Source organism: Cylas formicarius, unplaced genomic scaffold (genome assembly GCF_029955315.1).
Source record: "Cylas formicarius isolate icCylForm1 unplaced genomic scaffold, icCylForm1.1 PGA_scaffold_10__41_contigs__length_53128322, whole genome shotgun sequence".
Classification (NCBI taxonomy): Eukaryota; Metazoa; Arthropoda; class Insecta; order Coleoptera; family Brentidae; genus Cylas; species Cylas formicarius.
Window position 1 is genome coordinate 34,111,548 of NW_026844214.1, and position 27,423 is coordinate 34,138,970.

Here is a 27,423-nt window from a genome sequence, read left to right on the forward strand (position 1 = left end):
GGTAAAATGGCACTTTCCGCACGCTAGATTGGTGTATAATTAAGTATTTTACAGAAGGGAGTAGAAAAATATTTTTATTTTGTTCTATTTAGAAAATTTTGTCTCCTGCCATTTTTTCATAATACTTACTGTTTCGAAATAAAAAAATTAAATCTAAATTAAATGTATAACGAGATAAAAAAATAGATTAAAAAAAACTAGTGAGCTACTGTCACTTCTCAAGACGTTTCATATTATTGCTTTATTTCGCATTACTCAGTTACTTTGAATACAAAATATGTCGAACATAATCAAAAATTTATTTATTATCTGTTACTATTATTATTTCTTATCTATTAGAACTATCTGACAGAACCCAACCAAATAATTGCAATGCTTGCTTGACATTTGTTTTTATTTTTCTAATAAACCCGTCTATCGAAATGTATTTGTTTCCATGTCATTGCGTAAGTTTTTCTTCAATTTTAGTGGATACGGGTAGTTTAATTCAATCCCGCCCACTCATTTAAAAATATTTGCAAAAAGTGTTTTTTTTTTATTAGTAATACTTCCGTAATATTTATTGTTCTATCTGTTTTCGTTTTTAAGATAAAATAATTACAACAATATTTTTCCGCCAAATTTGCACGGCGATATTTCCTTAATGGTTGACTTTTTATCCAACATTTATATGACAAACTTCCCTTTATTTCAAACGAGGAATCACCGCCGCGCAGCGCGCTAATTTACGCGCACTTCAAGATTGTAACGAGTTTTCGTCAACAAAATATTCCTGGCACTATTTTCTTTAGAATCAAAACATATCCGGAACATAAAGTATAAGTACCACATACATACCAATACGCATTGAGGCCCTGTCTATGCCAACAAGACAGGAACTTATGAAGGAACTATGGAAACAATTTTGAGAAGGTTCATTGGACATGCCCATGAGCAAGATTTAAAATCCAGTTTTTTACGTTAAGTGAAAGTGCGAAATTTTTAAGGCAGTATTTTCTCAAAATCTGCCTAAATCTCGTTAAATGTTTTATCGCAGGCCACTATATTATTTAATAGCTATATGGTTTGAACCAAGCGCGAAAATGATGTGACTTCTATTTACTTGGCATATTGCAATTTCCAGATACATTGCTGCCTTCGAAGCGCGAGAAATAGAACTATTGAAATTGATCGACCAGGGTCGAGCCGTCAAACTAAAAATTCTAGGTAATCAAATGGAAAACATCCGTACAGTTTACACTAGGTAAATTTGTTTCTATTTTGTTTATTTTACATAGTTTATTGTATTAATAGATTTTTTTTCTACTCCCCTCTATAAAATATCTAATTATACACCGATCCAACGTGCGGAAAGACTCATTTTACCACGTTAGTTTCGTTTTCTACGGATCGGAGCCACTTCGGACATTTTCGGGATATTATAGCACGGGTTTCGGAGCAATCGGATGTTTTCGGAGATATTACCGGTCGACTTGAACGTTGCAATTCTGACGGCCATGTCAGAGAATATATTCGTGTTGTCTGCAAAAATGTACCCAAAAACTAAGTAGAAAAAGTATGGTATGCAACTGGTGAACTTTTTAAGGCACTCATTTATTAAGCACTCGGTTCGCTCATGTCAAATAAACTCGCGACTCAAATACCGTTTACCACACTTGTTGCATAATATACTATAAACTAATAGTAAAAAAAATCTATTAAAAAATAGGATTTGGCAAAGATTTTCCGATTTTATGTTTAGATTTTTATAGATTGACAAGGGCTACCGAGTTCCTAAACGAATGTTCAAAATCTCCGACAAGTTACGATCTTATGGTAGCTAATCAGCAAGTTAACAAAGAACTAAAGCAAGCATATACATTGGGATCTTCGTTAATGCCATGTGAGGATGACGGCTTCTTATTTATCCCGCCAAATGAATCAATTTTTGACGCTATCGGTTCTATTGGAAAGTTAATGATTACATCGTCAACAAGCAATCTCAGCTCTGGAACTGGACCACAGCAACAGCAATTGGGTTCTTCACCCACAAGTAAACCTGCTAAAATTATATTTGTTTATTTTAAAGTTGATAAGCGCAACATTTTTTTTGCCAAGGAAGTTAGCTGCAGTGTATTTTTATTTGTGTATACATCCCTAAAAGTAAATCTGGTTTTCCTTTTTTGTTTGGATACTGAAATAATTATTTTTAATTGATTTTCACATCAGAAAACGCCTCAGTTATTTACTATACTATCGGGATTTTTTGCAAGCAATTTTTCGCTTCCTTGTGAACATCTGGTTAAAAATATTTTTTTTGGATGTCTTATTGTAATATGTGTATATAGCGCTAGTCAGTCATCATTAAGAAAAAAAATGTAGTGATTGTAGTGATGCTGATGCGATTCCGATTACAGATAATATCACCGGCGTTCTTACAAAAGCAAAATTTCGACCAATCTATGGAGTCACCAATATCGTTATTGTAAAGGATGTAGGCCCCAACCCTTCTATCGTTTTTGGTGGTGAAGGTGAAAAGGACGGCGACTTGTGTCGTCCATGGGGTATAGCTCAAAACCGTTTTGGAGAATATATTGTTGCAGACAGAAGTAATAACAGAATTCAGGTGAGTGGATATTGAATTAATTTCTATCAATCGATTGTATTTGTAATCTGTAAGAACGAAAATGGCTAAAATCGATTTAAGAGCATTTTTAGGATTTTCTTAATGGTTTTGAATATGGAATTTTAAATTTGGTTTGGCTTCATTCTTGTCATTTTTGTTATCGCTATCCTCATAAATTACTGTTGCTTCTGTAACACCATACTGCTACTACGTAAACTCGTCGACAGTTTAACTTTAAGTTTTTTTTAATTTTTTTTCGTCGAGGACTTGGTGGTATAGATTAGACGATATTAATTTCGATAGCCGATAGAACAATACCAATAAAGATAACAACAAATAAGAAATTAACAACAATAATAATATAATAACAATAATTACTTTAAGCATCAAAGGGTAATTTTTGGTACCTTATTTTTTTTATTTTACCGGTGGCATACGACTGATAAAGATACGGAAATTTATATATATTTAATTCGAAAAATCTTAGTAATAAACAATATTTTCAAATAATGTTTTTCATACCAAACGACATAAGATCTTAGCAATTTAGTCGTATATAAAAAGTTTTTTGACTACGAAAACAATACAAAAAACAAAGCAATAAAATTAATCTTCTCCAAATGGAAATGGAATTTCAAAAAAATATATTTTTTCGACGAATTAATGACGTATCGCTTCTCTTTCAAAAATGTTCAGTCGCATATCACTATATCACTGGGCAAGATCCCGGTGTTAGGGCCAACATCTGGCATCCCTTCTCGAATTCCACAACCAATTTGTTCTTTTCATAAAATTTTTACTCAATTCATACAGCGGCGTAGCCTCGTTATAAAATTGTTGACTAAAATAATGACTCATTATGAAGCTAATCGAGACGATACGCTGTTTATGCTTTGAATTACAATATCGATTATAAATGTTTGCAGAAGTTTTATAACAAATTTTGACTTCCCAACCAACAGCAAATAATTTTTAGGTATTCGATAAAACCGGAAAGTTTCTATTTAAATTCGGTCAACAAGGTACAGCACCTGCTCAATTCGATAGACCAGCAGGTGTAGCGGTGAATCCTCAGGATGAAATCGTTGTGGCTGATAAAGATAATCACCGAATACAAGTTTTTATGAAAGATGGTACACATCTATTCTCATTCGGTGAAAAAGGTAATATTAAAAAGTGCATAACATTCGCGCGGGATGCATATGCATACGTGGTGTAATATTTTTATTTTAATCCAGGTACGCAGATAGGCCAGTTTCAATATCCATGGGACGTGGCGTGTGATTCAGTAGGAAACATTTTAGTATCAGACACTCGCAATCACCGCATACAACTTTTTACATGGAACGGTATATTTGTGGCCAAGTACGGATTTGAAGGTCCATCAAATATGTGGAAACACTTTGATTCACCAAGGGGAGTTTGTTTCCATCCCTGTGGTGATATAGTAGTTACTGACTTCAATAACCATAGACTCGTGATAATCAATCCCTCCCTAAATAGAGCCAGGTATATATTTTTATCCATTTGATGTTTTACACTGATCATCTGTAGATTTGTAAATATCTATAAGCAAAAAATTGGTAACCATAATTTTCAGATATATTGGAGTAGAGGGTAGTGAGTATGGACAATTTATTCGTCCTCAGGGAGTTATTTGCGACGACAAGGGCAACATTGCGGTTGCAGATTCGAGAAACAATCGTATTCAAGTAAGTGACACACCTATTATAAGCTTTAGAAGTCTGCGTTCTACATCAAATTTCTAAGGACCTATATTAATAAAAATTTGTTTGTTCAATTTCAATTGTTACCAAGTTTAACAAAGGAGATCATTCATTTTCAACAGATGTTGTCTCCAATAATGCGATCTTACAAACCAAATATTGTATCTGAAAAAGATGCAATTCCTAAAATAATTACAGATAGAGAAACGGTTAAATGTGGAAAATTTGAAACAAATTTTTCGACAAATCTTTAAAACTGAAATGAGCAATTATTTCTATACAGGGTGTTCCATTAGTAATGGTACATGGAAAAATAGGAAATTCCTTAGATAAAAATATAAAGATTTGACGGAAAAAATTGATACTAACGTAGATATAACGTGTCAAAGTTGCAATTTCATTTTTTATTTTACTACATAATTCCTGAAATAATCGAGCTTTTTACACAAAATTTGCCAAATCGGGTTTGTTTGATATAAATGAGATATCCATTTTCGTGAATAATTTTAGGGCAAATTGTATAGGGCGCTACGTATGGCACTTCTGGTGCTTTTGACACTTTCTAACTTTTTTTGCACCTTAGTGTATGCAGATTATTAATAAAGATATTACTTCTTAGGCCTTTTAACAGAAAATAAGTATAGCTTTTAATTTGCGCCCCGACTCGTCCTTTTCGAAAAATTCGCATTTGAAATCCTATTTTTTTTTTTGTGTTTGGAGGTATATGAAGCCGCTAGTATATGAAGAAGTAGTTCATACTCGAAAATGCGGATGAATCAAAACGAGGAATTATTATTTAATAACAGGCAGTCTTCGAATAAAAATTTGTATTTTCATAAAACTGTTTTCATTGACGCCGCAATCTTTTTGAGTGTCGTGTTGTCAAAATCTCAAAATAAATATTAAAAACGCGATTAAGATCTGTACTACCATATTAGCCCAGTTATCTGCAGTATCTAGGTTATTTTAAAATTGATGGCATAAAAAAATAAAACTTTAAATATTACGTAATGATGTACTAAAAACTTCAAACCCAAATTTCTCGAAAACGGCGAATAGGGACGAAATTAAAAAGGTATACATTTTTGTGTAATAAAGGTGTAAAAATCTGCATGCAATCGCAAAAAAGTTAGGAAGTATAAAATTCACAAAAAGTACCGTTACGTAGCGCCCTCTACAATTTTCCCCAAAATTATTCACAGAAATGGATTTCTCATATCAAAAAACTCCGATTTGCCAAATTTTGTTCAAACGCTCGATTATTTCAGGAATTATTTTTAAAAAATCGGAGATGAAATTACAACTTTGACACCCTGTACTTTGATTAATATCAACTTTTGGACTAAGGTAATTTTCGTTAAATCGCAATATTTTTTCCTAAAGAATCTTCTATTTAGTCATGTACCATTACTTGTGGGACACCCTGTATGTGAATATTATGAATAATCGAAAAAAGGTAAAAATTGTACATAGACCAAAGGGTAATGAAAACTTTTGGAATGTAATAACCCTAGTTAAGCTCAATTTTAAAAATTTCTCCTGCAGTTAGAAATAACTTTACACATTTTGTCATTATAATTTACAAGTCTGACACACAAACTTTACCTTGATACAGCAGCATAACTATCCTACGATCTAATCAAAAGGAAAAACAAAGTGTGGGTCAATTGACCAAATTTAGAAGGTCAAATGTTAAACACAGAATTGATATTATATTCGTAAACATTTTGGTAGTAATTTTTTTTCTTTTTAAAGGTATTTAGTGAAAATGGCGAATTCTTGTGGGCTGTGGGGCAATTGGGTAAAGATCAAGGAGATATGGATCGGCCAAGTGGCATATGTCTCACTCCGGAAGGACGCATATCTGTGGTGGATTTTGGTAACAGTCGCGTCCAAACATTTTGATCACAATGGTGCGCATTTAATAAAGTGATCATTATTAATGGTTCATTCATATTTCTTTAATAATTAAATCATCTGCAATTATTTGAATTATCAAACTTCTTTTTAAGACATTTGATGTAAAATATACGCTTATTTTTAGAAATTTTATAGGGAATAACTTTTGCATAAGACTGAGAAAGAAGTCTGAAAACAAATTAAAAAATAAATATGTTCCTAGGAAAAATATTTTTCTTGTGTAACTCGTGCAAGTTTATATGAAAGACATTTGATGTCGGTTTTTATACTTTTAAGTGGTTTAGACAATGCTGAGGACTGCTATATTTGTTGTTTTTTGTAATTATCAGCTTAGAGTGGTATGCAATGCGAAATATATTATTGTTGGCCGTGCCCAGGTGATACCTGTGTATAGTTTATGAGATTTGTATATTAATGGAATTGAATATCTTCCTCATATTCAAACTGTCCCACAAGTAATTCAACATCCTCTTAACCAGAAGTACAAATACTGTTTACTATGCTTATCTGTGTACCATGCAATTGCATTGTCAGAATACAAATTTTGCAAGCCTTGGATAGTTGAAATCTCAGGAATATTTTTGAAAAGACTGAAAAATCAACATAAGGAATATTGCAACTCTTAACATTTTTATCTTAGTAAAACATTAAGAATTGCTGTCAAACATTAACTAAGAATAACAATATTCCATTATTGTAGATAACCTTGCGCCTAATTGATTGGGAAAAGTGAAAACAGTTTTCTAAAGGTTCATTTTTGTTCAACCCTTTTATTATCCCACCACTACAAATATAATACACATATTTTTTGTTTCCTTGTTGTTAAAAATGACATGATGTGATTTTGAATAAAACAATTATTTGTATGTAAGTTTGGGAAAATATAATGTACCTATCTGATAATTTAAGTTTTTTTTTCAAGCTAATGCTTACCATGGTGGCAATTAAATTATGTTTTAACCTGAACATTTTATTATTACAGACTGCTTTTTTTATACAACTCGTAAGAGTACTAATTTTTCATCATTTTCAATAAAATAACATAAATCGCTATTTTGATAAACACTGTGCAGGATTAGCGGTCGCTAATTGTGTCAAACTTAACAGGCAACGTGTTTTTGATTATTTTATAAATGATATTTTGTGAAATTTGTGATTGTTTACTCTGATGTTGGCAATACAACAGTTTTGCTATTTAATATATTGGTATTTTCTTTGACCACCACATCCAAATTCTATTGCACTTTTAACTTTCTTTGCCTGAAAGGTTAGCTATTGTCATGTGTTCAAATAACAACCTTTATAACAACTAGTCTTTATAACCGAAATTTCTGCCATAAAACTTTTTAGATAATGAAGGTTTGAAATCCACGTTCAAAACGACACAGTTTTGTAACAGATATTTACTTGATGATTTTATACATATCCTAGTTTTAAAATAAACTCCTCAATTATTGTTATGGAAAAGAGGCGCATCTATACCAAATTATCAGCACCAGAAAGCCATCTATGTTTTAAATGCCCATACTTGAAGGGAGCAAGCACCTAGGATTGTACAATTCAGTGTACAGATTGTTTCTAACTTAATGCAAAATATTTTAGTAAAATGTAAGTCCTATTGTTCATATAACTTGAAAGCCCTTTAAAGTTGGTTAAAAAAACTGTGCAAATGTCGTTTAAGTACCCGGGAAGTAAAAATATAAAAAGTCGTTATATATATAGTTCCATTGCAGGGTTAGTTTTCGTTATCTGCCAGATAGCATAACACAAAAATCATTGTCCATTTCTATTTTGATCTCAAGTCATAATTCCAACCAATGTTTGTTCCCTACACCCCAGCGTAACCGCCTCCTGTTAAAATCAAGTTTTTTTTTGCATTTATGTTTTGATGAATTTCAAAATCTACATTCAATATTGTTGCAGCTTGATGTCTGAGCTTAAATTAACTGATTTGGTTAAAACAAAGTACATAACCCTTGGTTGTTAGCACTCCTCGGCACTTGATGTGAATTGTAAAACGAACAGCCCACTCCAAGTCCATTGCCCTGTTAAAAATTTCCTGGATTGTAGATCTAGACAGGATCTCTAAAATATATAAAAATATAAATTTAAATAATTAACAATAAGCAGCAGCTCGAAAATCCCAAACGTTTAAGTTAAAAGCAGAATTTACTTACACTAAAGACTATAATATACTATACTCTTAGGGTTTTCTTTTAAATAATATGTTAAAAATTAACTGACTATCGATAAATATTAATGTTTAATGTTAATGAAATCAAACTTTATCTTGAGTATATATTGGTAGTTGAAATGTTACTTTTTTGTACTCACCACTGGAATCACTATGAGTAAGCAGTTTAATGTCGTTGTCTTTACAGAATTGCTGTAATGTGGGAGGAACAATACAACAAGTGGCAAGATTGATTTGAATAATTTTTGGCTTTACTACTGCCCACTCATAAAGAGCTCTAAAAAATAAATAAAATTTCCATCATTAGGATTCCAAATATGATTTCATTTCAATTTCAATTATGTATGATAATACTAAATTAATCGAACATTTCACTAACAATCTACCTGAATGCAGATTCATCAATATCCGCAATGCCAAGCTCCTTAACGACGTGGTTGTCTACATATTTTTCCAAAGATTTCCATACTGATTTAATTTCATTGAGGCAATCTTTCTTTGCTTCAGATTGCTTACCATTAAATGCAACGATAATATTGTCCACTTGATCAACTTTAAGCTGTTGTTTAAGAGCTATTAAAATTAATAAAAAATATATCAAATTATAAACCAAAAAGTATACAAAAAAAGTACAAATGCATCATTAAATTTTTGTAATGTTATAGCCAATTACATTTTTGAATGATACATGGTACTACCACCACTACAAAGATTTAATACTCTGCCGTTCTACTTATAGTCAAGATATCACTGCTTGGTACTCTAATTCGGACACCCTGTACAATATTCATCATCTGTGTCTCACAGCCAAACCCATAATACTTCCTTTAAAAAAAGACTTGCGACTTATTGCCTAATATCAAAAATATTGTAAGCAATATTGTGCAATAGTTCGCAAGAAAAAAAAATGTGATCAAGTGCAGTAAAATAATGATTATTGAATGAAATTTTCTGTCTACAGGTATTGGTATGATACACAAACCTCATCAATCCCGCTTAACATTTGAAGATTTCAGGCATTAAATACAGAAACTTTGTTTTAAAATGTTAAAGAGGCATTCAACCTGTTGTACATTGTAAGTTAAACTTTTGCTATAGCTTTGCACCCACTTATGTACAAACTTTAACATTTTTCCATTGCTCTTTACAAGTAAAGGGATTATAATAAAACCATTCTCAATGTAAGTAATGTGTGACATTTACCATTCTCAATGGCATCCTTTAACAGTGCTTCATTATCACTGCTCAGAAACACTTTAAAGCCTATCTTCAAATCTTCCACCCCATTTTCTTCTATTTTAGCATACAAGTCACTGTCTCTTGAAATAAGTATTGGGTGATTCAATTGACCATCCACCGTGTTTCCCTTTTCAACATATTCTTTGAGAGTATAATTTATCACATCAATTAGCTAAAATTAAAGAAAGTAAAATATCGGAAAAATACAGACTATGTTGAAATTAATTTGAATAACTAATCAAAACAAATGTGTCTTATTACAATAACAATTTTAAAACATTTTGTTTAAGAGGCTAATTTAAGAATATAAAGTTTAGATGAGGCAAATAATGAACTACAATAAAATATTTCAATAGTAATTGATGTAAGTAAAATGTTTAACACAATATTTCATTTTATTTTTATGCTTTCAGACTAGACAAACATGTTCGTAACTTTTTGAAACCTACAAATAAAAACGAGCCTCCAAAATACGATTCTACTGCTTATTAATACTTAATGTTTTTAAATGAAATTACTAACCTCTTCTTTGGGATTTGCTGCAGGTTTTTTCTTTAGATCATTTATTGAAAGAATGTTACCGGTGCTGAAAACAAGTTTTCCGTTTGAATTTAATACCTTTGCAGCCATTCTAGAGAAATAGGAACTAGTAGAAATCTTTACGCACTTCCAAAATAACCTCTAAAGGCTCACCAGCACAGACATAAAATAGAGAAATGTCCACCACCACAGAACACTTAAGCCAGAGAACTTGTCATGGTACGGAGGTCACTCTATTGAGATAATAATATGATTAAAGAAATTGCGTTGTTCGCTTTTCCGTGTTTGGGTTGTTCACTTAGCCGTGTATAATATAAAAGATTATTTATTCATTACTAAGTTATATATAGAGTGCGTCACGGTCGATGGAACATTGCAGGTTTTTATAGAAATTTGCTGAAAATTTGATAACTTAGGTTTTTGGCCTTGCTATATCTATCCCTAAAATATTTTCTTTAACGTAGTATTCTGGCTTCTATAAAAACTAGCGACAACACTGATTTTTTAAATTGAACGCTTGTTCCATTTTCCGTTTTGCTATCACTTTCTCAACATTTTTGGAAAATAATTCTCTATACCTACTACCACCAAAATAGAGCCCAATTTAAATTCTTATTGCTAGGATATTTAGATATTTGGAAAGGTGAAATCATGGTTGCAGTTTGCCAACATCTTGGTCACTAGCTTTGGTTAGTTTTGTTAGGATAGTACTTTCTGCGATGTACAAGGTGTTTAAAAAATCATAAGTTTCATTTAGGCTCTGAAGAAGTTAACAGGTTGATTGGAGAAAAGTCAGCAAGTTTGATTGATCAACAACCGACGCAGGAGGAATCCAGAAGATATATAAATAGGAAAACAAAATATTGTAGCTTATCTGTATCAACTTTAACCTCTACCTCTTCGCTGGGGCTGGTGTCCTGTTTTTTACGTTTACGCAAACAGTGCAACATTTGCATGTATAAACGATAAATTGGCAATAGGTCCCTTGCATGAATAAATTTGAGGCAAAACATCATAGATCCTTTTTTAATGAAATGCTGAAATCTACCTAATTATTATTTTTCTTGGAAAATAAATATTTCTATTTAAATTAGGGACTTAAAGTTCACCCTTCTTCTTCTGGCACTCCTAGCTGAGATTCGATATCGCCATGGCTAATCTTGCTGTATTGGCTATTCTTCTAAATAATTCACAGGAACTGCAGTCACACCACTCCCTTAAATACCACAGTCAGGATATCCTCGGTCGACCTACACTTCTTCTACCCCTTATCTTTGCACTGAATGATATTTCTCGCGCTCATGATGTGCCCCAAGTTTTCGCCTTTTGATTGTGATTATTACTTAAAAGTCTTTGGTTGTCCTTTGAAGAACCTCAACGTAACAGGTTAAAAAATACATAATAACGAACCATACGAATTTAGATCCCAATTACAGAAGAACTTTTTCATTTTATAAAAAGTTCAACGAGCGACTTCTATTCTCCATTATTAACAATTATGTCTTCTTCATTGTTTTGTATTTTGCTTATTATCATCGCTTTAGTTTTCTTAAAATTAATTTTATGATCACAGTTATTGCAATAATGTTGTAAGTCTTTCAGATTTTCAGCTAGCAGTAGAGTGTAGAGTGTCATCAGCATATCTTACATTACTGAGTACTTCTCCATTGATCACTATGTGTTCTGACGGCACTTATCATAAGATGGTGTACTTTATGCCTTTCCGAAGTCAATGAAACACGTGTAAACTTTTTGATTCATATCTAGGCATCGTTGTGCAAGAATGTTTAAGCCGAATGGAGCTTCAAGAGTACCAAATTCCTGGCGAAATCCCATTTGTGTGTTACATATTTCCAGATCTAGATTCTTGTGGATTCTATATTATGGATTATCTTTAAAAACAAGTTTAGTGTTTTTTGAAGTGATTAAAGCTAGAATGCGATATTCATTGCAGCCTTTTGCATTTGATTTCTTTGTAATTGCTATAAATGTGGACATAAGAAATTTCTTATTTACTGTTCCTGTTGTGTATATGGTGTTATTGTAACTAAACTCTTTAAATAAAAATTATGTATTGCATCTGTTGAACATAGTTTGGTTTTTAATATCCCATAACATAATTTGTAAACCACGTTGTAAAAATAATTTTAGAACAACGAATGATATATGATAATAACTATCTACATTCTAAATACGCCAAACTTGGTATCATCTATATCACTGTTCAATGAAGCTGCCAAACTTATACCCAGAACCTTCCTAGTATCTTTTGGATCAATTATGCCATCATCCCAAATTCTAAAACAAGGTATTAGTTTCATTTTGACAATAAATAATGCATAATGGATTACATAATTAATATTATGTAGGAATAATTTCCTAGAGCGCATAATAGCTATAGGGCGTTTCAGAGTCAAAAGACTGTTTATCAAAACTGCAAAAATCCTATATGGTTCATAGATAAAAAAAGTTGCCCATGATTTGAGAAAAAGGAAGCATTAGTCAATTTTGATAATTCAAACCCGCAAAAGACAACTGGTATAACAAAAAATAAAGTTTCCCGTGGTTTGAGAAAAGGAAAACATTGTACATTAATCTGATGACAATAGACTTAATCTTTTTTTTATACAAGCAATTATAAAAAAAACGTGATAGACAACAGTATTTCCTTAGCGATGGCTGGTTTCAACCATTTATTCGATGTTCCTCGGGTTTTTTGCGATTTTACAACTCTTACACTCTGATACACCATTAACATAAAGAAACAAAAACATAATAAAATATTTTTAATTTATCTAAGTTTAAGAATCGTTGTATGTTGCGGTAATGCTAAAATTATATTGGTGCTACACTTTAAAAAGAAAATCTCTGAAAAAGACTTCATTATTTCACAATTCATTATTTAAATACTTAAACACATTGTTTATTAATGGAATAAAAAAAATATATGTTGTATTAAAGAATGTTTACCTTGCTGTGCTGAAGTAGGGTGAACTTTCATGTTGAAATTTTTCAATAATAGGGTTTTCAAAATGTTCTTTCTCTTCCGCGGTCCAGATTTTATTTTTACTGGCGACTTGAGACAATACGCCCGCTGCTTGAGGACCACCCATTACAGCTATCCGCGCATTTGGCCACATGAAGAGGAATCTTGGAGCATAGGCTCTTCCACTCATACCTAGTAAATCATTGTTTTGATCAACTACAAATTTATGAGTGATAACAAATAAAATTCATTCGTGAACCAGGTCGCCAAAAGGGGGCACTTTTACTTCCAAATTGCATGCCACACTTTTGGTGTCCAAATTTAACCGCTTCAGAAAAAAGAAAGAAAGAGAAATGCGACTTAATATTCTTTCCGATTAAAGAAGTTAGGCACTGTTTTTTACGCAAAAAAAAGTAGAGAATACGATTTTTGAAGTCCAAAGTGGCACAAAACTGTTTTAGCAGTTAAAATGTGTGCTACTGCTCCATGTGTCGCCAGGGAAAAGAACGAAAAACTGGATGGATTAGAGGTTTCATCGACAGAAACCCCACTAATTTAAACAACTCCAATAAGTGACCAAAATTTGTTAAAGGAAGGATTAAGTAACTATATCTCCATCAGCAGCAGGTAGAACACTACAGCCCATGATTAGAATTTTCCAGAAACTTTGGACCCTACATATTATATGGTAGAGTATTACTAACAGTCTTTTAGGTTTACCTACCATAATTTCCGGCGCCATAAGATCCACCAATAATAACAGTTAGTTTCGGCACTTTGGCACACGCAACAGCTGTCACTAATTTAGCCCCATTTTTAGCTATGCCCCCACTTTCTGCATGCCGGCCCACCATAAATCCTAATTGGTAATAGAACCCCAAGGTCAATATCAAGGCAGTTTCTCGACATCACGAATTTTCCACTCACCCGTTATATTTTGCAAAAATATTAGAGGGATTTTTCTTTGCGAACAGATCTCAATGAACTGTGCCCCTTTCAATGCACTTTCAGAAAACAGAACCCCATTATTTCCAAGGATTCCCACGGACTTTCCATATAATTTAGAAAATCCACACACTAATGTTTCACCGTATTTCTTTTTAAATTCATGAAATTTAGACCCATCAACTATCCTACAAGCAGTAAAGTAAACACAGAACATTGAGACATAAAACGAAAAAGTACAACCAGACCAACAATTTATTTTCTTCAATAAAAAATAAAGAGGGCATGTGCTGTATTTCCAACTACTTTTATTTAAAGGAACTCCACTAAAATGTGCAATAAGTACTAGGACAACAATTTTATTTTATCAGCTTGGATTAGATTTGAACATAAAAGATTAATTGCCTCTATATCGCTATAAAAAAACAATATACTTTGGTACAGTTTTTATCATTGAAAAAAAACGATAAAATATATTTCAAATAAGTATTGACTATGTAAATCTTTAGATAGGTAGGTACCTCGCAATAACCTCCCTAACATCATAAGGTTTCTGAATGTCCTCATCAATAATACCATACAGATCTTTGCAGTTATACAGTGGCAATTGAAATTCTTCAGTAAAAGGATTTTTTGTTGGCCGATTTAAATTTTTTATAATATCTTTTGTCAGTTGTATTGCGTGTTCATCATTTACAGCATAGTGATCGGTAACTCCCGAAACTGAACAATGAAGATCTGCACCACCTAACTCTTCAGCAGAAACCTAAGAAATTGAATCTATGTTTTGTGTCAACAATAAATTTTTTCTTATATATATGTATATATTCATTACCACTTCACCAGTAGCAGCTTTTACTAAAGGTGGTCCGGCCAGAAATATTGTACCTTGCTGCTTTACAATAACACATTCGTCAGACATAGCTGGCACATAAGCTCCTCCTGCAGTGCATGATCCCATTACAACTGCCACCTAAATATACTTGGTTTGATTACATATGTAATGTAATCAATGTAAATACTATTTACAAATCTTCTGCATTCCTCCTGAGTCGGTTGTTGATAAATCAAGCTTGTTGACGTTGAACTGAAACTGGCTCGAGGTTAAGATTGTTTGGTTGCTTATAGATTTCTAAGGATTCTCTGATTTTTTTTTGGTTTATCCTCTTCAATAAACCTAAAAAAATCCGGTTTTACCTTATTCCATAAAGCTAAAATTCTAGCATGCAATCAATTCTTCTACCCACGAAAAACCCGAGGATCCATAAAAATCCATAAGCAACCAAACAATCTTAACCGCGTCTCAGGTCTTTACCTTTAACCATTATGGGAATCAGTGATCCGAGACAATGTTCATGCCCCTCTTTGAGCTCCACCCCTCTCAAGAAGTATATAAGGACGTACAGAGTAAAATGTTAGCCAGTTTCAGTTAAGCTCTGAAGAAGCTAACAGAATGGTTGGCGAAACGGCAGCAAGTTCGATTTTATCAACAACCGAGGCAGGAGGACTAGAGAAGATTTGTAAACAATATTACAAAAATATATGGAAGCTTCTTTGAAAAAATAAAATTGGTGTATGTCCTCCAACAACAGATTAATAATCCAATAGGCAAGGATTTTTTTGAGACAGTCAAAATATCAAAAATTGCTATTATATAATATATATAAGTTATAATAAAGAGACTGGTCAATTTGTTTTTCTAAAAATAAATGTAAATTTTTTTTTAATCTGATTGCGAGCAATTTGTTAAAATGTTAAATCTTTCTTGTGTTTCTTGTGTCACTCAGATACAGTATATGCCAGTTATTTTTAAAATCGCTATTTGCCTCATTACATTATGTATTACCTGAGGTATTCCCTTTGAAGACATGTTTGCTTGGTTAAAAAATACTCTTCCAAAATGATTTTTGTCAGGAAAAACTTCTGATTGATGTGGCAAATTGGCACCCCCACTGTCTACTAAATATATACATGGTAAATTATTTTCTTCAGCGATTTCCTGCGCTCGCAAGTGTTTTTTCACAGTGATAGGATAATATGTACCTCCTTTTACAGTTGAATCATTGGCTATTATCACACAATCTTGTCTGCAATCAACAACAAAGAACCTCATCTTTATATTATAAAAACTATATAGAGTAAGGCTTTATAAAAAAAAAGTTATAAAAAATAAAGAATTATAAAACATGAATTTGAATATAGAGTAAATATAACATTATTTTTTATAAGTCTAAAAGTGTGTTAACAAAAATTATTAAAATAGAAATGTTTAATTGGCACCAAATACACAAATCTATTTAAGATGAAATGTGTAATTTTGTAAGCGTGCAGGCAAGTAAATACCAACTCCAAAAACAAATTCAAATACGAATTTGCATCCAAATATGAACATTCCTTAAAATAAAAACAAAATTTTGATACTGTACATCAAAAATGTCTTGGGGACCTACTTTTCTGTCTGAAAATTAAGCTATGAATTTAAAATAAATAAATCTTGGATGACTAGGATTTTCAAACTCTATACCTGAGAGCAGCACTAAGAATTTAGTGGCACTGCTATTTATTATTTATTATAATCATGATTTTTGCAGGCACAATCATAATATAAAAGAATGAAAATAACATATACATAAAATTAAGGATTAAAAAAATTAAGAATAAAATGCCAACATTCTTGGAAGGAGTAACCAGTATGCCGATCAATCTTAATTCAGAAATATTTTACCCTTGTACTTTTCCTATGCCAGTAATAATACCAGCAGCTTTAATCTTGCCATCATACATTCCATTAGCAGCTAAACTAGAAAGTTCTAGGAATGAAGTATTTGCATCTAACAACAGATTAACTCTGTCTCTGGGTAGTATCTTGCCTTTTGTTACATGTTTTGTAATATTCTCCTTTGAAACTGCTAAAACTTCTCTAGTTTTATTTTTTAAGGTTTCTACAAGTGAAGACATTCGTCCATAATTCTTCTAAAAAATTGATAATCAGTTTTGATCTCCATAAAAACTGCCAATTCTTACCAGAAACCTGTTAGATTCAACATCAATTTTTGATACAATAATATCACTAGATAAAGAACGATGTGGCATTAGGTTTATGCATTTTACTGCAATGTTTTTCTGGTAAGACATTTTCTGTTTGCAAATCGATTGTAATATCATCCTCTTTCGACTTGGAAAAGATTCATGAGTTCACTTAAATTACAGATCAGAGAGAAAAACGACTATAAATTGTGAATTATCACAGTAAAATGAGAATTGTTTACCGTAATCTAAACTAAAGTTAAGGCGTTATCGCTAGAAAATGACAAGTTTCATCGGCCATGACTATGAGTTTATTTGCTGACTTTTTTCGTTTCCTGGTATTGGTTAGTTTTTTTGAGTTAAGCTGTTGAAAAATTTTAGATGATGACGTCATCAGTCGGTACTACAATCAGACGTGATGGGAATTCTGTTACTTTACGAAACGGTTCTTCTTCTATCGAGCCAAACAGCAACCCATTTTTATTCTGCAATGTTTCAGAGACCACAGACTCCGGGACATAGTAAAAAAAACACACACCACACTAACTACACTGAGTATTGAAAATTTTATCCGTAATCTAGGGCAACCTCAATATCCATCATTTTGTGGTTAGGAGTAGGAAAAAGATATTGTTTAACGGTATTCTAAATTTTTTGTGTTCTTGACAGGCGAAAAATACTATTATTAAGCAAAATATGATTGGTAGAAGCACTCTTTTAGCCAGGCAGGCATTCACATCTTTCGTCAGACATCACAGTCATGGAGGCGTTCCGGGAGAAGTAAGTTACATAAGACTATAAAACTTAAAAGATGAATTTTGGTTAAAATGAAGAAATCGGCTCCGTTTTTATTTTTGAATTTCAGTGCAAAAGAAATAATCTGACATAATTAAGATGTTCCAAAAATCTTTATAATGTTTATACCTACACAACTTTTTGATGTCCAGAAATTTAATGTAAAATAAATGAAAATCCTACTCTTCGAAAAAACGTATATTTATCTTGAGGTGAAAAATTGTTATTATTTGATTTGTTGGTACCTTTAGTCTAAAATTATTACAAACCCAAGAGTTTGTCTTTACCCAGGCAATTTCTTGTTTCACTCATGTTTCTTTAGTGCTATGTTTCTAGTAAAATGTATTGTAAGTAGTTCAATGTTTTTAATCTATGAAAATGAAAAGGTCTTGAAAGTGCCTTCTGTCATTTTCTATGCTAGAATTTATCCTACGTCGTGTATTTAATATTTAATTTAATTTAATTAATGTTTAATATCAAACATATTGTCAGGGGTACTAGGGTGAGTTTGATAAACAAAATCTTTTATTCTACCTCAAAGGTAAGTTCAGGACAGTAAGGTCTGGAGATCTGACAAGCCACAGAGTCAAACTACCCCTTCCTACCCAACGGTTTGGATAAGTCTGGTCTAAAAAAAATTCTTCGTGAAAAACGTGTGCTGGATATCTGTCGGGTGGAGTCTCAAAATACCACACCGGACGTTTACATTCCACCAATATTGATAATTCACTTCACCCATCCAATGAGGATTTACTGGTGATAATGCTTGTTATGCAAAATTGACTCCTCCATTGCTCAAAAAAGTAGCTTCATTGTTTCATAATATTCGAAATAAATAGGATTTAGCTAATTAGAGCCTGATGTCATTCAATATGATAAGGGTGTTGATTGTGGTATTTTAGAATTCGGTGTACCGATGTTTTATTAATATCAAAGTTAAACTTATCACTAAATATGGTTGTTTGAACTCGTACCCATTCAATGAATAGTTTATAATCGGCTTTTATGTTAATGTTATTCATTAATTTGTCATATCAATCTAAATCTCTTGCTCAAAGCTCAAAGCATCAATCTATATTTGTAACTCAAGAGTGTCACTAGATAAAGGTAATTGCTTTAGTTTCGCCAAATAGCGGGTCTTTTACTGCTCGCTACTCTGCTAGTTCTTATGAAATCAGTTAGATAGTTTTATTTATAAGCATTCTGGAAATGAAAAAAAAAACCTCTGATGTTTTGTTCTTTCGTTGGTGAGTTGGTAAAAGGATGTATTGGTATATCTACTGCTTTAACTTGGACATTTTCTTTCCTTTTATATTACTTGACGCTTAGTTCTTGTGAAATCGGTTAGTTTTATTAATCAACGTTCTAGAAATTAAAAAAAGTACAAATAAAATACTTCTTCAGTTAATTTCTGATTGTTTTCTTCTTTCGTTGATGGGTTGGCAATGGGATGAATTAGTATATAACAGATTCACTCAATGAAATTCATGACATTAAGTGAATTTGAAGAATTCACATACGTTGCTTCTACTCACGACGTTATCGATGTATCTCTTCTTAGCTCTCCGCAGGCCGACCAATATAATATTCATTTTGAGAAAATAACTAGGGGGTCGTCCTTATTACAGCCCATATGTTGTGATCGCAATTTGTTTATGTCATATTTGCGACTGTGATAAACTTAATTATTATTTATGTTGAATTAAGGAGAGCGTTATTGAGACGTCCTCGCTTGATAAGCGCAATGCGTGGATTCATTCGTTTATTGCGACTGTCATTAATTACATGTTCATCTAAAACCGCCATGTACCCTACGCATAAAAGAAAATCAGAATGTTCAAAACATACGGGATTTTTTTTATGTCGAGGGAAGGGCACACACACAGTATTTATCTTAAAATAACATATTTTTTCATTTAACCCCACTTTCCCCAAGATTTTTTCAATAAGCGGTGTTAAATAATGTTAAACGGTAAAAAGATACAGGGAGTTGAAAGTAAAACCTAATTTTCGAAAAATTGCAAATTCGAAATGAGTAAAGGTTCGAAATTTGGTATTAATTTGATCTTGAATCAATTCTGACGGAATTTTATTATCTTGTTTATAGGTTTTTACCGTGTTAAGCGACCACTGTTGTGATCATATAACAAAAGCGTAACACTTTCTCGTAAATGTCTTCAATGTAATCTATCTTAAATCGTTGTTGAATCGTTTTAGAAAGTGTCCTACAAATTTTGCGATGTTAACTGCTATTGATGTTTGTCTCTTTTGGGACTGATTTTAATATATTTACCCCTTTAAAATTATCAAAATATTTAGAGAATTATAGCTAGCCTAAGTTTAATCACTGTTTTGCTATTTAATATTTTCTGTTAAAAATAAAGTTTGCAGACCCAATTTCATTAAAATATTTTTTTTTGTATTCAAATTTAGTGAATAATTTCGATAATTACTAGTACTAATAATTATTGAAGTCAAATTTAAAAATCGGTCGAAATTTGACTTTGTCCAATTATAAACGAATACAACCACATACGGAAAAATTCACAATGTAATTTTCCTCGTAAATACGGTTTTTTATACGGACTTCTTAAACATTTTCGAGTATTAGTTCCTAAACAACGCTAACATCCTGTGTTAATTTATGTTAAAACTTTAAGAAAAAAATCACCTATAAAATTAAAATAGAGAAAATTGAACAGAATGTAATTCGAATACCTCGACGGCCTTGTATATACGAATCTCCTTTCTTTTTTAGAACTTGCCGTTTGACATTACAAACCGTTACAAGCTAACAGCGCTTTTTATTGCATTCTTCGGTTCAGCATTTGGTGCACCATTTCTCATATTGAGACACCAATTGCTTAAAAATCAGCAATCCTAATTATATTACTAGGTAAGTTTCATTAATCCTGTTGAATTACTGACTAATTCTTGACTTCACTTTCAGGGTTCTAGTTTTGATTAGCGAGTTATACTTACTTTACTCAGTGTGTCATTGCGTAGGCTCAAATAAAAAGTAAAGTATTCATTTGTAGTTTTATTAAACAAAAAAATGCCGATGTTTTCACAACAAGTGTTAGAGAAACTTCACTCCAGGCAATGCAGGAAGTCCAATGGAATGGGAATCATCAAAATAGCTACATCTAAAAATCTAACCAGGATAATTAATTTTACTTCTTCAGAAGATTATTATAAACTTTTATGTTTATATATCGTATATTCAAGAAATGCGCAAAGTAAAAAAATGCAAATATATTAATCCGTTTATAATTCGCATTTCTTTGGTTTTATATCGAATATTCACTCATAGATTGAGGTGTACAGGAAGTGCCGATAGAAGGCTAAATTTACTGCCTTATTATGCTTACGAGTGACCATTTTGAGAGATAATTATTCTCAGTTAAAACACTGTCAAGTTTCTTCTACCGTTAGAATCGTTAGGTAAAAGAGATTTCAATAACGAATGGAACAGAATGTTCAGTAAAAAAAAGTTTAAAGAAAAATATGTAAATGCCAAGTGATGTTTCGAAGGAACAATATTTGCGAATGACGTTTTAGAGGAAATGTTGGTAAGTACAATTATAGATGCAATTGTCTATCAAATGTTGTCATAAGAGATTGTGGATGGAAGGACTATTAGTGGAATATAGAAAGTGAAATAAGAATTTATACAAAGAAACGGAGGTCAAACCAAAGAAGAAGAGGATAAAGTAGAGCTTTTTTATTGCATGTTGTAGCTAACTCCCTTAAACCCAATAAAAATTAAGTGAGTAAGTGAGTAATTAGTAAGCCGCTGCATTAAAATAAAAAGAGTCCGGAGGCTGGCGTTGAAATGTAAGCGGCGGTGTATGCAGAACTGATCTATCGCTCTTATTTTTATTTATTTATTTCATACTGTACTTAAAATAGCTATATACATTTAGCCAATTGAAATTTAACCTTCCAGTGCCTGTATTTCATGTGCACCTTATGTCATTGGGCGCACAAAAAAATGTCAGATTGCGAAGAACCAAAACATCAATAGATAAATATACATACATATATACATTATAGCCATATAGCTATTAGATAATATAGTGTCCCTATTACGGTAAAAATTCATGCCCCGCATTTCATCCACTAACCTAAACTTTGGGCCATTTTCTTTCAAAACAGCGATTTCCACGCATTTAATTCGTTTTCCCAGAACATTTAACGAGAAATATTGCCTGACAGCGCCACATCCAAACCTATTGACAATTTGGTTCGTTAGTTTAGTTGTCGAATGACTCAAGGTCATTGGTTTAAAATCTCGCGCATGCGCATGTTGAATGGACCTTTTCAAAAAAATTGATAGTTGCTTCATAAATTTCTGTATTATCGTTATAGGCAAGGCCTCTAGTAGCTATATGATTATAGCAAATATATTTCTGTTTTGGTGGTACGACATTTGATGACCTGACATTTTTGATGAAGCATGTTTGATTTATTTCAAAATTTATTTTTAGTGGGCGATATGTTGGCTCGGACGCGCTTACGCATTATCGGTGAAGGTAAATATTTTGCACCGAATTCATATCTCTTGTGTAATGTCTAAACGTTCAATACAGTGCCGAGGCAAGTTGTCTGCCACCAGGGTGCAAAAACTAAATTTGATTCCCACCGACGATTTTGCCGCCCGAATGACACAAACCATTTACACCAGGAGCTGTTGTCAGCAAACAAAAATATCGCAAAAGATACAACTGTGGTGCTCTAAACACTTTGAATGTAGACCAAATGAGTGTGCTGCTAAAGCAAATTTGCCTTAATTCGACTAACATATTAACTTGTATTTGAAAATATAAAAATAAGTGACAAGTGACAGATATCAAGTCACCGATATACCAAACTGCTGTGTCCGAATAAAAAAATAAAATAAAAATTTATACCTATAGCTACTCGGTTCAAGACACTATTACAAGACAAAGAAATGATAATACCTACTCAATAATAGATAAACCGTTTTTAAAACAACAATTTTCTTCTATATAAATTTAAAATTACATTTGATTACAAACAAAACGTCGTTATAATTCTTTAATGCAGGCAACCCAGTAAACACGATTCAAATTAATCTATTTTAAAATTTAAAAGTCTGCGCCGCCCCTCTCCTGGAGTATTTTTTTGTAGACAATTTAGCAATTGAGGCATTTTATTGTGTTAATTTGTTATTTCCTTCGCAAGAACGCGCGCCTGAAAACATGGCAAGTCATCAGACGCAAGGTATCCAACAATTATTGGCTGCTGAAAAAAGGGCCGCTGAGAAAGTGGCCGAAGCCCGTAAACGTAAGTATTATTAATTTTAAGCTTCGGTTAATTTTAGATGCTGCCTCGTTATTTTTGGATAACAAAATTAGTATTTTTGTTTTCCCACAAGTGTTTATAAATATTGTGGTGTGCGGTACCTATATATTCTGGGATACTAAGAGTTGGCTACTTTTTAAATAGGTGATTATAATAGGAGCGATAGTTGTATGCAATTTAACTAACACTTTCCCTTTAGTTGGAAACATATTTGGATTATTTAATTTATTTTAAGTCGTTCGCTTAGAGACACCATGCGGAAAATTCTCTTTATAACGAGATTCTCGTTAAGGTACATTTTTTTTCTACATAAACACAAAGCGTAGAAAGAACGCTTGTTGGTGGGTAAAATAACCGTAAGTATGTTACTTATAATTTATCTTAGCGTCTTGTGTTATCGTATTTTAAAGACCTTATTATTTACTTATTCACTTCACTTATATCTACTATTTTGAAGCAAGCAACTCAAAACATTCTCAGGTTTTCGTAAAATTTACTAAAAAAGGCAAAACAAAAGCGATATGACGAAAGGGATATTTAGTTATTTTTTAAAAAAGAAAACAAACTATCGAATGTCTTTATTAATTTAGTACCGACACTAAAGGATCATGTCGTAAACCTCTTGATTTTTGATCTACACTCTGTTAAAATTGTAAGAAGAAAAAACATCATTCTAGATATTTTTCTGAATTTTCGTAGATTGTAGAGAAGAACATTATCGTACTTTTTTTGATGTATAAGATTGTGACGTAGTTACAAGTTTTGAACTTAATCTTACTTAATACTTTTCATATTTTTTTAAAAAGGCGCTTACCAGGCGTGGAAACATTTTTTTTAGGACACTTAAAGTTATTTAGTTATGTAGCTCAAAAATGAGCATTTTTGCAAGCTTATTGTCATTTAGGTAAACCATTTAAAAGTCGAGTGTTACTACTTTTTTACCTAAAATATTTCATATTGTTTTACTTCATTTTTACTAAAGGCAAAGTAAAGAGGATCAAACAAGCAAGAGATGAGGCTCAAGCAGAAATAGAGGTTTATAGAGCTGAAAGAGAACGTCAGTTCCGGGAATACGAGGCAAAGTATATGGGCTCGAAAGAAGATATCGCTGCGAAAATCGACAAGGAGACCGAAGTCTTTCTCCAAAATTTGGAGAAAATGGTGATTGATAACAAGGAAAAGGTAAATCAGATATTCTAAAGCGATAATTTGCTATTCTTATTTGTTGGCTGATATTCCCAGTGAAATCATTTCGTCCCTACCTATGGAATAGATTTGTTTGTTTTGCTAAACTGATTAGAAGCTGACGCAAAAATAACCAGGAAATATGATGGACATTAACCGTGAATATATTTTTTCCTACTTTTTCTATAACAGACAAATAATTTTAGATTTAGATTCGGATCGAGCGGAGCCAAAAACTAGTGACAAGTATAGTATACTTTTTCTACGACCATTAGTTTTTGGATAGATTTTTGCAAAATTGCGCGAATAGATTCACTGCGTGAGGTGTAACCTGATCGTTAAAATTGACAAAATTTACGTTTGGGTGTTATTTAACGAGTTAGCAAAGTATTCTTATTTTTGTTGACAGAAAAATGTCGACCAAGATGGTTAGTTAGTTAGTTATATTTTGGTCAGCAAGCTGAGCTACCCATGTTTAATCAAATTTTAGTACGCAATCAACTGGTAAACTAATCAAAATTAATCAAAACTGCTTATAGACATGTTTTCTCTACTGATCAATTGTGAAATCTTGCTGACCAAGTAATTTTATTTGTTATTGTGCAGACACATAATACAAGCAGATTGATTCAATTTTTGACTATTTGTAACAATGTAGAATAAAGAATGCAAAAAGATTTAATGGCAAAATTTTGTTGCGAATCAATGTTAATAACCATTCAATTACTTGTCTTTAGATTTTGGCCACAGATTTTGCAAGTCAGTATGTATCACCTTAAGAGTGGATGGGTCTGATTTCGAGATTCGTTGATCTTTTAATTTTACATACTTACCCTTCCCTGTCAGTTGGAATCAGATGTGTTTAAAGCATTGAAATTGAAAACAATTGTTTTCTCTCATTGCCTTCGGCAAACTAAATAATATTGCCCATTTTATTTTGTATAGTCGCATTATCTGACGAACTGTCTGTCATAACGAGAAATCAGCTTTCCATTATTCTAGACAAAATTTTCTATTAAATTTTGTGCTCCGTGGCTTTAATTTAAAACATGACCTTACGTATCAATTAACGTATAGCATGCGTTTTCGTAACGCTTGTAATTTAAAAACGCCCACTTAACTGATCTATATTTACAATAAATAGTAGTGTTGGTACATGAAGAGTTCAAATCTAGACGAATTTATTGTTTTTTTGGTTAGAACAACTCGGCATGAAAAAAATAAAGACCAAATGCTTTACTCATAGATATAATCAAATAGATAAATTTGTTTCGTTTGTTACCGTTTGCAACACATGTATGTAAACGAAGCTCAATCGTAAATTTAAGCTTATTAAATAATTTTTTTAAACACAATCTAGGCAACACAATTATTACAAAAATGTAGTGATCATAAAGTACCTGACACCTAGCAGAATACAAACAGCCATTCGATATAAAACAGAAGGAAAGGCAAAAAGAATTTCATTTGTGCATAGAAGAAAAACGCTGATTTTTCTTGTTTTCAACAATTTGTTTTTTCAAGTGATTATTATTCGTACACCTTGTTAACACACCCTTTATAATATCATCGCTTTGTTGTAGGTTATCGAAGAATTAATCGAACTTGCAGTAGACGTTAAACCGGAAGTTCACCGAAATTACTTCATAATGAAAAGCTTCAACAAAATATAGATATGGGTCTGCGACGCAATTAGATTCAATTTAACTAGAAGTAGAAGAATTTAGTATAGAAAAGCTCTTGTTTTGTCTTTATTAATTATAATTGTACTATAATAAAACGTAAGACAGTAGTGTATGTACAAAACATCGGTATCACTTAAAATTGGTCAAAAATATTACATAAAAATTTTTTTCATTAAAAGATACATATGCTGATCCACTTCGAAACTGTGCAAGTTGTTGGCATCTCCTTGAAGTCGCATCAGTAGACCTCCAAACGATACGTAGGCAGCCCTGAAAAAGATGAAAAGATGTACCTAACATATATTGTTGATTGTATTAAAAATGTTTGTGTTAAGAGTTTTGTCAATATTAAACTCCCTTGACAAAATATTTGCGTGACGGTACCACAGGTATGGTCAATCAAGATTTCACATTCATTTATGAATTTAGAGGAACCGTGTTTACAGACGCGTACGGTTACAAATTCTGAAAATACAAAAATTTACTCTAACATTCAATATGTTATTTATCTCGAACGATATATTAGGCATTTACGGGCAATCTGAAGTTCAATTTTATTTTATTATTTATAATTTATGTTAAATGGTTTGCAAAATATTAACTTTAGTAACCCCGTTTACACTTTATTTCAAATCCCCGAGTCACTAAGTACCACTAAATAAATTCAAGCCGATTTATCGGATCCAAACCAAATCATTTCAAGTCAATCAGAGTTTCAATTTGGTGAAGTCAAACAAAGAATGATGAGACGGACGAGGATGTCGATAAGGAACGTTGGACCCAATATCGAAGAGTTGTTTTAACGCTATTCACGAAGGAAGTATGGATAGTGGTCGTGGTTTAAAAACACAACCAGCTAACCACACTGCCACCGTGTACACCGTTATCGGAATTACGGCAATTTATAGTTATGATTCGAAGAGGACCTGTAAGTTTTAGTAGTTTTTAAAAAGCGTGTACACTATGGTCTAAAAAATTAATACGAGTAATATATAATATAATAATGGTAAACAGGTAAACTTGGACTAACACATCTATGATCGATTTATTTTCAAATTTAGCGCTACTACTAGTAACCAAAACTAACTAAACAAATGAATTAACTAACAACACTAACCAAAACTAAAAACACAACGATATGTCCTTTAAGCAGTGAACACAATCTACACGTTAATACTAATAAGATATAGTTTTATATTATTTTTCAATTTCTCTACTTGCATGGGATTTTGGAGGCTAAATCGTTT

The 27,423-nt window shown here is 32.1% G+C and overlaps 6 protein-coding genes across 6 annotated transcripts in view; 3 read left to right on the forward strand and 3 right to left on the reverse strand.

The window, feature by feature from the left end:
• LOC132708416 (E3 ubiquitin-protein ligase TRIM71) overlaps nucleotides 1-6,851 on the forward strand; it is a 50,819-nt gene extending 43,968 nt beyond the window's left edge. Inside the window, exons 5-11 of the mRNA XM_060680750.1 lie at nucleotides 1,124-1,243; nucleotides 1,752-2,032; nucleotides 2,397-2,605; nucleotides 3,582-3,768; nucleotides 3,844-4,114; nucleotides 4,206-4,317; nucleotides 6,088-6,851. Of these exons, the coding sequence (XP_060536733.1) occupies nucleotides 1,124-1,243; nucleotides 1,752-2,032; nucleotides 2,397-2,605; nucleotides 3,582-3,768; nucleotides 3,844-4,114; nucleotides 4,206-4,317; nucleotides 6,088-6,237 (1,330 nt within the window). The 3' untranslated portion in view covers nucleotides 6,238-6,851. The remainder of the gene's footprint in view (nucleotides 1-1,123; nucleotides 1,244-1,751; nucleotides 2,033-2,396; nucleotides 2,606-3,581; nucleotides 3,769-3,843; nucleotides 4,115-4,205; nucleotides 4,318-6,087) is intronic.
• Nucleotides 6,852-7,023: 172 nt separating this feature from the next.
• LOC132708418 (glutamate--cysteine ligase regulatory subunit) lies at nucleotides 7,024-10,465 on the reverse strand. Its single transcript, XM_060680752.1, has 5 exons — nucleotides 10,208-10,465; nucleotides 9,650-9,857; nucleotides 8,833-9,019; nucleotides 8,587-8,723; nucleotides 7,024-8,337 (listed from the first exon to the last, which is right to left on the reverse strand). Exons 1-5 carry the CDS (start codon nucleotides 10,313-10,315, stop codon nucleotides 8,195-8,197), a joined length of 783 nt encoding a protein of 260 aa, XP_060536735.1. The 5' UTR covers nucleotides 10,316-10,465; the 3' UTR covers nucleotides 7,024-8,194.
• A 1,803-nt stretch (nucleotides 10,466-12,268) lies between these two features.
• On the reverse strand, nucleotides 12,269-17,573 carry LOC132708417 (probable methylcrotonoyl-CoA carboxylase beta chain, mitochondrial). The gene is made up of 9 exons (XM_060680751.1): nucleotides 17,181-17,573; nucleotides 16,882-17,129; nucleotides 16,003-16,243; nucleotides 14,992-15,129; nucleotides 14,678-14,922; nucleotides 14,139-14,344; nucleotides 13,936-14,070; nucleotides 13,196-13,403; nucleotides 12,269-12,523 (listed from the first exon to the last, which is right to left on the reverse strand). The coding sequence occupies exons 1-9, from the start codon at nucleotides 17,319-17,321 to the stop codon at nucleotides 12,406-12,408; spliced, it is 1,680 nt and encodes a 559-aa protein (XP_060536734.1). The 5' UTR covers nucleotides 17,322-17,573; the 3' UTR covers nucleotides 12,269-12,405.
• A 107-nt stretch (nucleotides 17,574-17,680) lies between these two features.
• On the forward strand, nucleotides 17,681-21,009 carry LOC132708419 (cytochrome c oxidase subunit 7C, mitochondrial-like). The gene is made up of 4 exons (XM_060680753.1): nucleotides 17,681-17,792; nucleotides 17,853-17,963; nucleotides 20,737-20,874; nucleotides 20,929-21,009. The coding sequence occupies exons 2-3, from the start codon at nucleotides 17,880-17,882 to the stop codon at nucleotides 20,860-20,862; spliced, it is 210 nt and encodes a 69-aa protein (XP_060536736.1). The 5' UTR covers nucleotides 17,681-17,792; nucleotides 17,853-17,879; the 3' UTR covers nucleotides 20,863-20,874; nucleotides 20,929-21,009.
• A 2,090-nt stretch (nucleotides 21,010-23,099) lies between these two features.
• On the forward strand, nucleotides 23,100-26,790 carry LOC132701420 (V-type proton ATPase subunit G-like). The gene is made up of 3 exons (XM_060669303.1): nucleotides 23,100-23,288; nucleotides 24,289-24,488; nucleotides 26,075-26,790. The coding sequence occupies exons 1-3, from the start codon at nucleotides 23,204-23,206 to the stop codon at nucleotides 26,162-26,164; spliced, it is 375 nt and encodes a 124-aa protein (XP_060525286.1). The 5' UTR covers nucleotides 23,100-23,203; the 3' UTR covers nucleotides 26,165-26,790.
• LOC132701350 (DNA-directed RNA polymerases I, II, and III subunit RPABC3) overlaps nucleotides 26,305-27,423 on the reverse strand; it is a 47,194-nt gene continuing 46,075 nt past the window's right edge. Inside the window, exon 4 of the mRNA XM_060669194.1 lies at nucleotides 26,305-26,446. Coding sequence (XP_060525177.1) covers nucleotides 26,329-26,446 — 118 coding nt within the window. The 3' untranslated portion in view covers nucleotides 26,305-26,328. The remainder of the gene's footprint in view (nucleotides 26,447-27,423) is intronic.

Excerpts from the sequence above, each read along its gene's own strand:
- LOC132708418 (XM_060680752.1), bottom strand. The coding sequence starts at position 10,315 with ATGGCTGCAAAGGTATTAAATTCAAACGGAAAACTTGTTTTCAGCACC. Across the intron at positions 9,858-10,207 it reads CAGCAAATCCCAAAGAAGAG|CTAATTGATGTGATAAATTA; the intron begins GTTAGTAATTTC and ends CTTTAATTTTAG. Across the intron at positions 8,338-8,586 it reads TACTCATAGTGATTCCAGTG|AGATCCTGTCTAGATCTACA; the intron begins GTGAGTACAAAA and ends TATATATTTTAG.
- LOC132708417 (XM_060680751.1), bottom strand. The coding sequence starts at position 17,321 with ATGATATTACAATCGATTTGCAAACAGAAAATGTCTTACCAGAAAAAC. Across the intron at positions 14,071-14,138 it reads ATTTTTGCAAAATATAACGG|GATTTATGGTGGGCCGGCAT; the intron begins GTGAGTGGAAAA and ends ATTACCAATTAG. Across the intron at positions 12,524-13,195 it reads CCCTACTTCAGCACAGCAAG|AATTTGGGATGATGGCATAA; the intron begins GTAAACATTCTT and ends ACCTTGTTTTAG.
- LOC132708419 (XM_060680753.1), top strand. The coding sequence starts at position 17,880 with ATGATTGGTAGAAGCACTCTTTTAGCCAGGCAGGCATTCACATCTTTC. Across the intron at positions 17,964-20,736 it reads ATGGAGGCGTTCCGGGAGAA|AACTTGCCGTTTGACATTAC; the intron begins GTAAGTTACATA and ends TTTCTTTTTTAG.
- LOC132701420 (XM_060669303.1), top strand. The coding sequence starts at position 23,204 with ATGGCAAGTCATCAGACGCAAGGTATCCAACAATTATTGGCTGCTGAA. Across the intron at positions 23,289-24,288 it reads AGTGGCCGAAGCCCGTAAAC|GCAAAGTAAAGAGGATCAAA; the intron begins GTAAGTATTATT and ends TTTTTACTAAAG. Across the intron at positions 24,489-26,074 it reads TGATTGATAACAAGGAAAAG|GTTATCGAAGAATTAATCGA; the intron begins GTAAATCAGATA and ends GCTTTGTTGTAG.